Source organism: Eucyclogobius newberryi, unplaced genomic scaffold (genome assembly GCF_026437365.1).
Source record: "Eucyclogobius newberryi isolate DKJ021-1_F unplaced genomic scaffold, fEucNew1.0.hap1 SCAF_3, whole genome shotgun sequence".
NCBI lineage: Eukaryota > Metazoa > Chordata > Actinopteri > Gobiiformes > Gobiidae > Eucyclogobius > Eucyclogobius newberryi.
Genome location: NW_027315945.1, coordinates 27,344,515 through 27,357,255, shown reverse-complemented (window position 1 = coordinate 27,357,255; position 12,741 = coordinate 27,344,515). Strand labels below are relative to the sequence as shown.

At 44.2% G+C, this 12,741-nt stretch overlaps 1 protein-coding gene across 1 annotated transcript in view; it reads right to left on the bottom strand.

The window, feature by feature from the left end:
* Positions 1 to 2: 2 nt before the first annotated feature.
* The window catches only part of jazf1b (JAZF zinc finger 1b), a 14,947-nt gene continuing 2,208 nt past the window's right edge, over positions 3 to 12,741 (bottom strand). The window contains exons 2-5 of the mRNA XM_072461125.1: positions 5,147 to 5,219; positions 4,316 to 4,491; positions 2,946 to 3,115; positions 3 to 1,374 (exon numbers count right to left, since the gene is read on the bottom strand). Coding sequence (XP_072317226.1) covers positions 1,198 to 1,374; positions 2,946 to 3,115; positions 4,316 to 4,491; positions 5,147 to 5,219 — 596 coding nt within the window. The 3' untranslated portion in view covers positions 3 to 1,197. The remainder of the gene's footprint in view (positions 1,375 to 2,945; positions 3,116 to 4,315; positions 4,492 to 5,146; positions 5,220 to 12,741) is intronic.

Below are 12,741 nucleotides of genomic sequence, written 5' to 3'. Positions count from 1 at the left end.
GGGGGAAAAAACAATCTGGCTTCTTTTTGTGTCAGAAAAACATGTATTTCAAGGTAACAAACATTTAAAACATTTACATAAAGCAACGTTTTGTTGAAATACAGAAGGGGTTTGAAACTTGCATTCACAAGCTTCTACTTATTGAACTTTCAACATTACATTCAATATAGAACAACAATTGTACCTGTACTGGCAGCACAATACTGTCACAAGATGTAACAACAACTGTCATGCATTTTTACTTGCTGTAATTCTCATTTTCGTGGCAACATTTATAACGAAATGTATAGAAAAAACGCGATTTTTTTTATATGGCACAAAGAAGGCATGTTTCCCACACTTCTATTGCATAAATGTGAGAACGTGTGACGGTAACAAAAGTATTCTAGCTGGGAAAGCCAAAATATAGACCTTTGTATCAAACGATGGCACACATGAACAACTGGAGTCATCAGAAGATTCCAGAACAACGCTGTAAAAGGTTTGGGGATCAACCTTTATGTAAAGGCAGCTGCATGAAAGAGTCTCGTACATACAACAGTGCAGAGGTTTTAAACCTTGCACAGTGGCAAAAGGCTCCTCAAATATTTGTTTAAAAAGTGCTTGAATGCATAACTGTAAAAATACTGAGAAAACCGTAGGAACAATGAACATAAAAGTGGCCTCATGAAAACAATCTCCTCCAGAAAGATGTGCAATTCCTCTGTCCTCCAGCAAAGATCTACAAAAACAAGAGGTTCCTGAACTTGTGAAGGGAGGTTTCGCCGTTTCCATGGCCGCTGCTTACCACATCCAAGATCTGGAACCTATTTTTTTTCATTTGCCTGTAATGTGGTGCTGAAATGCTCGCAGTTGTCCCCTGAGTTTACGTTTTGTGTCTTAGGTCATTGTTTACAGAAGAAACAAGATTTAAACAGTAAAGTTAATACAATGAGTGAGTTGAACACTGTCGCCGTCTCACTGACACTTCATTTTGACACAGAAAACAAACAAACAAAGAATAAATGATCGATAAATGTGCAAAATACAAAAACTGAACAATCCACATCATTCATAAAATATAAAATGTATAACACGTGGATGCCATGCAATCAAAAATATTGTCATGATGGGTAAAAATGAGACATAGTAAAAGAGGAAGTAACAAAGAGCTGGTGCCGGTGGCGATTGGTTTGTAAAGAAAGTGCAAGGAGTTGGTTACTGCGTCATTTTTCGGATGATGTCGGTGGAGACGGGAGGGTGGAAGTTGATGGTGTGATGTCGAAGGCCCTGAGACGTTTTGTAGCTCTTCCCACAGCGACACTTGAAGGGTTTTCGCACCCGGATCTGGGCCCGGTGGCCGTTCTTCGCATGATACTTGATCCCGTTCACATTCTGCAAGACAATAAATGTATTGCATGATTTTTGCAACAATGTTAAAAGAACCACAACAACACTTTATCGACGAAAACGTTTTAAAATTGGACGATTGCTGTTAAAAAAAAAATGACATGTAATGTGTAATTTACAGTCCACAGAGCAGTGTTTTAACTGTTTGAATCGGTTTTAGGACCAAGAAAACCCTCAGCTGTGGTCTCTCTTCAGTTATTGCATATACTCTTTATACCATTTTCACTTCTATGAACTATTCAAAAATTGTCACACATTTGAATACTTTTCTCTCGCCACTTCCTTACGCGGAGACTAAGTTATCGCCCATAAGACTGTCATTCACGTCAGCGATGCAATTTTCTCTGGCTGCACATAATTTATCCCCACCGCACGAGCCAGATGTGAAAGATGTGGACGGAAAATCCAGTAAAACACTGCTTTAGTCGACGTGTGTGTGGACGCATTTATGTTCAATACACAAGTGCAGCGTTCTTTGTTGCTCATCACATGCACACGTACAAGATAAGATAAGAGAACCTTTCTTTTTTCCACATGGGGGAAATTGCACTGTTGCCATACACACAAGAACAGCAGAAGAATAGATGCATGCAATAAAAAAACAATAACTTTAAAATAGTAAATATCTAACAAAATGTGAAAAATAAAAGCTCTTATGTACAATTAGTTGCTATGGCCGTGTTTATTTAACAGTGCAGCATATGGACAGAATAAATACCCTAAAATATCAGTTATACAAAAGGTGGATATGTCTATGATTATGAATATGGACAGTGCAGCATATGGATAGATACAGGTAAAGTGACTTGAGTAAAGAATACACCAGAAATAAGAATATTGCAGTATTGCACATGACGAGTGAATGACACATGAAGTCATCTAAAGAAAATATTGGTCGACTAAAGAAGGAGGAGGCGCTGGGAAAGACTCAAAATGATTACAATCTGGAGGAATACATACAGTTAAGAATTGTAACTATGGTCCTGGATGAGTAGTAGGGATGAAATAGATACTTTTGATATAATACTAAACAAGGCCAATTCAATTGTCCCGTCACTCCCAAAAGTCCAGCTAACTCATTTCATTTCAATGTATTTATTGCTATTGTACATTTAAACATTTTCAAACCTAATGAAATAATTAATTGACTTGACTTGAAATGTGGTTGACTACCATAATCAATCAATCAATCAATCAATCAATCAATCACTCAATCAGTAAAACTTAACTTGCTAAAGGACATTTCAATTTGGTGTGGCTAATATTGCAAATTCTTCATATCACGATTTTCTAAGAGCCGAGGTTAACAATTTATATTTTATTACAATTAGCTGCTTTTTTGAGAAATAAGACGCTGTGATTGGTAAAATCCACCTGTCACTCACTCATAGCAACCAATTGACCCATAAGCAGAGTGAGTATGTGTTTGAGCACAAGAGAAAGCAGTGGATCCCGATGTAACCAACTCCACAAAATGGCAGATTGTCCCAGGGTCACGATTGGTCAATATCTCCAGTATTATTGATAGGCTGTAGAGGATACCACACTGGGCCTACCTTGTATCTCTTCTTACAGCCCGGGACGGGACAGGCAAAGGGCTTCTCGTCCCCTCCGTTCATGCACATGGAGCTGAGGATGGACTCGGAGCTGATGGCGCTCTCTGTGGTCCACGACTCGTCACTGTCCGACTCCTCAAACTCCACATCCTCCTCGTCACATTCACTACCTGCAAATTCAGTTTCAATGTCAATCTTTGTGCAATTAATGGGAATTCTGCACTAGGGTTGAAAAGAATAAAACAAAACAACAATACTCCAAACGAATCAATACCAAAACTACCATAATGTTTAAACTATGTAGGTAAGACTGAGTTTTATACTGCTCTAGATAGGAAAAGACCATGTGGAAGGACACTACTGTTATATTGTGTTTAAAATGACATTACAGTGTCTAAAAAGTGTCTTTATGGTCAATGTTGTATCAATCTGTTGCAAATATAGAAACACTGACAACAAACAAGCAATTATTATCTATTATCTATTTCTATCTATATTATTAATAATATTCATTCATCAGTGTTCTATCAAATATTTGAAAATAAATGTAAATGCTTTAGTGTTTGAAATAAGTGAAAGAAGCTTTAGTTGGTTATAGTAGATATAATAATAATAATAATAATAATAATAATAATAATAATATTTATAAGACCTAATGTGTGACTTTACTATACAAATGAAAAGTATGTCATATGGCCATGGAATCCTAATCTGGCGTTTCGATATTTGTCCCATTTTTACTTTGTTTTATTTTGGTAAATAAGCTCGTCTTATAATAAATTAGGTTCACTATGTAACTTTTCTGCCACTTACTACACGTTATTGCTTTACTTGAAATGTTCCACAATATGGCATTAAACTAATTAATATTGCATTTATTCATCTGCAAGTGTTAATTAGTGAGTTAGAGTTGATTAGGGAGTGGGCTCGCCTCTCCACAGATTTGACTAGTAATTTTTGAAGTGTAATGCAATATTCCAGGCAAAACAAGAACTTCAAAGTGTGATATATAGATACAGAAAATATTGCGATTAACAAAAATGTCACAATGAAACACCAGTCAATAAATACAGTAATATCCACCATATCAGATATTGATACGGGGACATGGCATTATTAAATTATTGTAAAAACAGTAATTATAAAACAAATATTAAAATCTATTTTACTATAGTTTGATGTAAAACGTATTTTGCTTCTAAAGTTGTCACAATCATTATGTTTTAGTTCTTGTAATTATTCTTGTATATTGTGACCTGAATAATCATGATTATAAATTAACCGAATAATATCTGATCACTAGTGCATCATTTTCTGTTTCTTATATATAGTGATTACCAGAGAAGTGACACACCTTTAAATAAACAAACCTGTGGGAGTGCTGCTGCGGAAGGACGATGAGGGCGTGATGGGCGGGGTCACGGGCGGCGTCAGGCTCCCGTTGGTGTGTCGCGGCGGAGTGTTTCGGGACACGCCCAGAGACGACTTCGGCTGCACCTTCTTCTTGGAGGCCTCGTGTTCGCGCCGCGCCGCATCAGTCATGAACCTGGGATGGAGGGAAAGTCGCTTACATCCAACAGTAACTCGGAAAGATGTGACATGAAAGCCGCCGTCGAACATGCAACGGGTTTTAGTGGCTTGTTTCAGACGGCCCTGCGCTACGTTTACGGTGCATAGTAAAGCAAATGTGTATCATAAAATAAAAACAAAGTGGAATTAACAAATTACAGATGAGCCACATCAAGAATGTGTCGGTGACGGCAGGGAGACGGTAGCTTCTTGTAAATGAACAACTTCTAAAGCCGCCATTCAAGGACCATATCAAAGTGCGACGGGATGAGCCGACAGTAAAAGAAACCAACTTAAACCTGGAGTAAACGGGCAGTGACGTGCAGAGGACACGCACGCTCCACGCAATTATCATTTATCACAAACAACACAACAACACGACCTTTGTACTACTACTAGAACTTCAAAGTAACTAAAGGTGTAGAAAACTGGTGAAAGAACTGGAGGAAAGAAGAACTTGTAAATTGACAAAATTAATGTTATTTCCATCATCATCGTCATTTCTCATCCACTTTATTTATATAGAACATTTTAGAAACATGACAATTTCAAGTGCTGCACAGACAACATGAGTAAATAAAACACTTTTCACTAATGCTTTGTATTAAAAAGGTTCTGTGCAGCTCACTTACTTGTTTATATAGCTCAGAGCGACGTATGTGGGCTGCGTCTGCTCCTGCTTTTCCAAAAGACGTGGATCTGTGTCTGAGCAGAAACGAGAGACAGAAAGAGACAGGTTTTGAATCAGGTGCACGAGCAAAGTACAGGAGATACTGTACATACATGTAAATATTTCAGATTAACTACTGTAACTGGCAAAAATAAATTTTCTTTAATTATCTTGATGATAAAAAGATGATATTTCAATGTCAATGTCAAATTTGAGATGAAAGTTTCACAAAATTGTAAAATGAACCACAAAAGTGCAGAAAAATCCATTTATATTTTATTGAGAAGATAACACACAAATTTTCTTTCTGTCAAATCTTTTAACACTTGTTGGTTATTATTTTTTTTTAATTAGTTTTCTTATTACAGACCATTTTCAGCCATCTTTACAACTGCTGTACATTAATCTATTAGTGTAGACGAGATCATCCACCTTTAGTCACTACACAATACATTTACTGACACAGAAAACACAATTATTTGTCTAAATAATCCGACACAGTATTTTCTGCTTGCTGTTACTGTATAATTTCCATAGGGCCGATAGTTAATGAACCGCCGCACATGTGACCACATTAGACACACACTGTGCCATCTCACGCTGTGCTGCAGACGCACATCTACCTCAGCGGTGCCAAATGTGCAACAATAGCCAACATCCAGGGCCCGGGGAGGACTGGGCCGGCTTCAAACACGGCTCTGGCCCCGTTCATGTGGGAGGAAGCACAGGGGCCCCGTAAAAGCACAGACTACCAGCTGAGTCTAACTGTCTGCCCCTGCACGGCTGTGAAACCACGACCCCCACGTGCTGAAGCCAGTTTCCATCCACCATTTTGATTCATTATGAAGGCTCCGTAGTTACACTTGGAGCCATTAGACACTCTGGAGTTCATGTTGACTAACAAACGGCACATTCATCTCCCGGCTGTTCTCGGGGGTTTCTGCAAGCCATTAAAACCAGGATCATACTGTGGATAATTGTGAACCTTAAAATGAAATTCGGACATAAAATCAGTCTAGTTTTGTTTTGTTTTTTTAAAGTGGCAAGATCACAACGGTTGTTTTGAGGAGATCCATTATATATTCTATAATAATAATAATGATGAAAAAATATCCTACATGACCCACTTTTATTCTCTGGCTTTTGACACCTCATGAGTTGTATTTATTTATTGTGTTACTTTCTACTTGTTTTTGTCATATTCTATTTTTTTTGTATTTATTGTGTTAAACTGTTGATTTCCATTTCACTATGTGCAGCACTTTGGAACGGGCTTTTATTTTTGAAAATGTACTGTAGAAATGAAGTGGATTGGATTTATGTTGCAAAGAGAGATGATGATGAAAAATAAATAAAGATATTGCAGTGTAGTCTTTCAAAAAAGGCTATTAAGTGAAATTTCTTTACTTTGTCGTTCATTTTACATTCACGTTTTTGTGTGAACCTCACCCAAGACGCATCACAACACATTTCTCAAGTATCGGATCCTGAAAATATAAACATTTATCAATACCGCTCACTCCTACCAGCTTTTTAAACATCGGAATGGAAATATTTCTCACAGAAAGTGCTTGAACAGATGCCATGCACAGCTTATTCTAGCACAGCCCCAGTGCTTTTAGCCACAGTGTGAAAAGAGCAGAGTAGTGTTTTATGGCTCTGCAGGTAGGCCTCAAGCACACCTCAAACTGTGCTGCTTTTAACTCGCATAGTTTCTTTCAAGGCCCCAAATCCTACGCAAGTGTTTCATTAACAGTAGATTTATCCCACCCCCCCGAACAGACGATTACGCCCTCCGCAAGTCGGCAGCCAAAACGACAGAATCGCAGCAGGAAAAAAAACCCCGAGATGACCACGATGCAATCTAAAAACCAGAGGTGCCAAGAGTCTCGTCTGACTGAGCAGTGGAGGCTGGTGTGTGTTTGCATGAGGGAACTGCTCCAGATCTGTAATGAGGCGGCAGCGGGGCAGTGGTGGCCTGTTCATGGAGCATTCAAACAGCAGTGGATCAATCTGCTCAAACACACTGTAAATCATGCACACTTCAGGTAGGACTGGGACGCAGGGCCAGGGGGAGGGGCCGGCCTCTAATCAGTCCACACAGGTGGTCCCTCCGCAGTGGTCATGCCTCGATAAACAGGAAGTAAGCGAGACTGGACTTTGTGACACGTTTGAGGTAGATCTGCACGATTCATCACAATCGAATCAACGCTGCAGTTTAGATCTGGGCAGACATGTTAGACTTGTGATTATTTGTGATTTGTTTGTCAGTTCTTATTTAAAATTTGAACTTTGAACAGAACCCTATTATTTAAACATAAATTAAAATCTAAATCGCGATCGCAATAATGGTCGGATTTTTTTTGCAATATCATATTGTTCCCCAAATCGTGCAGCCCTAATCTGAGGAAAATGAATTGTTAACAAATGTCATATGTCTAAATTTAATGTACATTTTGTGTATATAGTAGGCCTATTTTTACATTTTTATCCTATAGTAAAAAAAAAGCCTTTTTAAATTTTATATATGTTGTTTTATTATTGCTCATTGATGTTCCAATGTTTGTGAGTGAATTTTGTTCATTGGTAATGGCAATAAACCTTTTCTGATTCTGATGTCCTTCTTTTGTTATAATACTATTTGCAGTGCTCTTTAAATTCATTAAAGCCTAATTTAAAGAGACATTACAACGACAAATTATCAACTATAAAGACATTAAACGTTATATTCAATCTTATCTGCTACATTATCCAGCAATTCTAAAGTAGAATCTCAGAGGATGCATGACTAACTGCCTGAAGCAGCGTGATGGGTGAAAAATGTGATGCAATAACATGTTATGGTTAAGGCTCTAGTGACAACCTGAACCTGCAGCAGCACAAGGCTCCTCTGCAGAGGAAGTAACGCCTGCGTCTGCCCTCCTCGACCTGCACAGCAGAGCCTTATGTGCAGCTCTGTCTGCCCCGGAGCACACCGCATTATGGTGACATGTTTATGGAGGCTGAGAGCAGCAGGGGCCATTACCAGGAGTGGTGGCACAGGTAATTCATAATGATCTGACCTCTGAGGAGGAAATGAAATGGAGTCAAGCTCCATCTGTAAGCTGCCTTCACAGGTTATAGAAACAACACACAAGGGTTTAGTCATCAATTATGAGCGTGTCCTTGGTCAAAGAACCAAGTCAAATTCAAATGGTTAAAAAACTCTGGGAAATGTAGAATGACAGTGGGACACTTCAAGTGTTTTGAGCCCAGTTTTGTCTAGATAACTTGGTTTGATTCAGAATTCCAGTTTAGTCCCAGTATGGATGTGGTGTGTGTGCACGCAACCTTAATAATGGGTCAATTTTACAATGACAAACACTAGTTTTATGCATTAATATTTCAATAAATATACATCAATATTGTTTACATCCATACTATTTTAATCCTCAAGTAGACAATGTAACATGTTCTATAAAACACACTGCTGGTATTCATCTCTGCATCAGGGAAGTGTCCCTCGGTGTCTGGGATGGTGAAATGTAATTAGGTCCACCAGGTGCAGATCAGGGAAGTAGTGACGGCTTCTTAAATTTATAACTTCCGCAGATTTGGGGGTTACATTCTAAACGAGTCTCCTCTGAGCACAGGCCACACTCGGCTCGTTGTTTTAAACCAGGACACTTTCAGCCACTGTGAGGCCTGGGATCTGAAAAGCACAGTCTTTGCTCGGCTCAGCTCTGCAGTGACTGTTACAGGCTTCAACTCAATCATGTTTAGACTATTTCCTCCAGAACGGTCATTTGTGAATGAGGTATGGATCAAATCTATAATGTGTAACTGACAATTTGATGGTCTAAACTTTAGAATTTTAGTATGACGTAATGGAATAAATCTCCTCCTTGAACCGACACCTTAACGTGGTGGAGGGGTTTGAGTGCCCGAATGATCCCGGGAGCTATGTTGTCGGGGGCTTCATGCCCCTGGTAGGGTCTCCCAAGGCAAACAGGTCCTAGGTGACGGGTCAGACAAAGATCGGTTCAGAAGCCTCTTATGACGACGACACAATCAAGGCAGTTCACGTCGCCCGGATCGGCGTCATCGGGGCCCCATCCTGGAGCCAGGCCTGGGATGGGTGCTCCATGGCGAGCGCCTGGTGGCCGGGTCTTACCCCACGGGGCCCGGCCGGGCACAGCCCGAAAGAGCGACGTGGGGCCGCCCTCCCGTGGGCCCACCACCCGCAGGAGGATCCATAAGGGGCCGGTGCAGAGAGATCTGGGCGGCAGTCGATGGCAGGGGCCTCGGCGACCAGATCTCCAGACACAGAGACTAACTCTGGGGACATGGAATGTCACCTCGGTGGGGGGGAAAGAGCCTGAGCTTGTGCGGGAGGTTGAGCGATACCGACTAGATATAGTCGGCCTCACCTCCACGCACAGTTTGGGCTCTGGAACCCATCTCCTCGAGAGGGGCTGGACGCTCCACTTCTCTGGTGTTGCCCGCGGGGAGAGGCGGCGGGCTGGTGTGGGCTTGCTGATAGCCCCTCAGCTCAGCCGCCACGTGTTGGAGTTTACCCCGGTGAACGAGAGGGTCGCGTCCCTCCGCCTTCGGGTGGGGGACAGGTCTCTCACTGTTGTGGCGGCCTACGGGCCGAACAGCAGTGCAGAGTACCCGGCCTTCTTGGAGTCCTTGGGAGGGGTACTGGACAGTGCACCGACCGGGGACTCCGTTGTTCTACTGGGGGACTTCAACGCCCACGTGGGCAATGACAGTGACACCTGGAGAGGGGTGGTCGGGAAGAACGGCTTCCCCGATCTGAACCCGAGCGGTGTTCAGTTATTGGACTTCTGTGCTAACCACGGATTGTCCATAACGAACACCATGTTCAAGCACAAGGGTGTCCATCAGTGCACGTGGCACCAGGACACCCTAGGCCGGAGGTCAATGATCGACTTTGTTGTCGTGTCATCAGACCTCCGGCCGCGTGTCTTGGACACTCGGGTGAAGAGAGGGGCAGAGTTGTCAACCGATCACCACCTGGTGGTGAGTTGGATCCGCTGGCGGAGGAGGAAGCCGGACAGACTTGGCAGACCCAAGCGCATTGTGAGGGTCTGTTGGGAACGTCTAGTGGAGCCCTCTGTCAGTAGGGTATTCAACTCGCACCTCCGGGAGAGCTTCTCCCATGTCCCGGGGGAGGCTGGGGACATTGAGTCCGAGTGGACCATGTTCTCCGCCTCCATTGTTGATGCGGCTGCTCGGAGCTGTGGTCGCAAGGTCTCCGGTGCCTGTCGTGGCGGCAACCCCCGAACCCGGTGGTGGACACCGGAAGTAAGGGATGCCGTCAGACTGAAGAAGGAGGCCTATCAGGCCACTCTGGCTTGTAGGTCTCCGGAGGTCATCGACGGGTATCGGCAGGCCAAGCGAGCCGCGGCTCGTGCTGTCGCAGAGGCAAAAACCCGGGCCTGGGAGGAGTTCGGGGAGGCCATGGAGGAGGACTATCGGTCGGCACCAAAGAAATTCTGGCAAACCGTCCGGCGCCTCAGGAAGGGGAAGCAGTGTCTCACAAACACCGTTTACGGTGCGGGTGGAGGCCTGCTGACCTCGACTGGGGATGTCGTCGGACGGTGGAAGGAATACTTTGAGGATCTCCTTAATCCCTCAGTCACGTCTTCCGAAGAGGAAGTAGAGACCGGGGACTCGGAGGCTGGCTCATCCATCACCCAAGCTGAAGTCACTGAGGTTGTTCGCAAACTCCTCGGTGGCAGGGCTCCGGGGGTGGATGAGATCCGCCCTGAGTACCTAAAGTATCTGGATGTTGTAGGACTGTCTTGGTTGACACGTCTCTGCAACATCGCGTGGCGTTCGGGGACCGTGCCTCTGGACTGGCAGACCGGGGTGGTGGTCCCTCTATTTAAGAAGGGGGACCGGAGGGTGTGTTCCAACTACAGAGGGATCACACTCCTCAGCCTCCCGGGTAAGGTCTATTCCAAGGTACTGGAGAGGAGAATCCGACCGATAGTCGAACCTCGGATTCAGGAGGAGCAGAGTGGTTTTCGTCCCGGTCGTGGAACACTGGACCAGCTCTATACCCTCCATCGGGTGCTCGAGGGTTCATGGGAGTTTGCCCAACCAGTCCACATGTGCTTTGTGGATCTGGAGAAGGCTTTCGACCGTGTCCCTCGGGGTGTCCTTTGGGGGGTGCTCCGGGAGTATGGGGTCCGGGGCCCTTTGCTCAGGGCTGTCCGGTCCCTGTATGACCGGAGCAGGAGCTGTGTTCGCATTGCCGGCAGTAAGTCAGACCTGTTCCCAGTGCATGTTGGACTCCGCCAGGGCTGCCCTGTGTCACCGGTTCTGTTCATAATTTTTATGGACAGAATTTCTAGGCGCAGTCAGGGGTTGGAGGGGGTCCGGTTTGGGGACCACAGGATCTCATCTCTGCTGTTTGTAGACGATGTTGTCCTGATGGCTCCATCAAACCCGGACCTGCAACATGCACTGGGACGGTTTGCAGCCGAGTGTGAAGCGGCTGGGATGAGAATCAGCACCTCCAAATCCGAGGCCATGGTTCTCGACCGGAAAAAGGTGGCTTGCCCTCTCCAGGTGGGTGGGGTGTCCTTGCCCCAAGTGGAGGAGTTCAAGTATCTCGGGGTCTTGTTCACGAGTGAGGGAAGGATGGAGCGTGAGATCGACAGGCGGATCGGTACAGCGGCTGCAGTGATGCAGTCGCTGCATCGGACCGTTGTGGTAAAGAGGGAGCTGAGCCGAAAGGCAAAGCTCTCTATTTACCGGTCGGTCTACGTTCCTACCCTCACCTATGGTCATGAGCTTTGGGTAGTGACCGAAAGAACAAGATCGCGGATACAAGCGGTCGAAATGAGTTTCCTCCGCCGTGTGGCTGGGCGCTCCCTTAGAGATAAGGTGAGGAGCTCGGCCACACGGGGGGAGCTCGGAGTAGAGCCGCTGCTCCTCCACGTTGAGAGGAGCCAGCTGAGGTGGCTCGGGCATCTGTTCCGGATGCCTCCTGGGCGCCTCCCTCGGGAGGTGTTTCAGGCATGTCCCACCGGGAAGAGGCCCCGGGGAAGACCCAGGACACGCTGGAGAGACTATGTCTCTCGGCTGGCCTGGGAACGCCTCGGGATCCCCCCGGAGGAGTTAGAGGAAGTGTCTGGGGAGAAGGAAGTCTGGGAGTCCCTGCTCAGACTGCTGCCCCCGCGACCCGGCCCCGGATAAAGCGGCAGAAGATGGATGGATGGATGGATGGAATAAATTATAATATATAATAAAGTGTTAAATAGTCACAAAGTATTACATATAAGGTATGTAAAGTAAAGAATCAGGTTTCACAGACGTATTCAAACAATAAAATTGAAGTTAAAAAAATGTTTTAACTTAAAAAATAACTAAATGACCCTAAACTGTCATTGATTGTACAGTGCCACCAGAACAGCTTTAGGCCAGCTACACCTAATCTCTTACACAGCAGTGCCTCCTGTTGATCACCCACTTCACCTGCAGGCAGATGAAGGCAGATGCAGGAGACACACGAAATGGTTCTTGTTTAATTCCCGGTGTCTA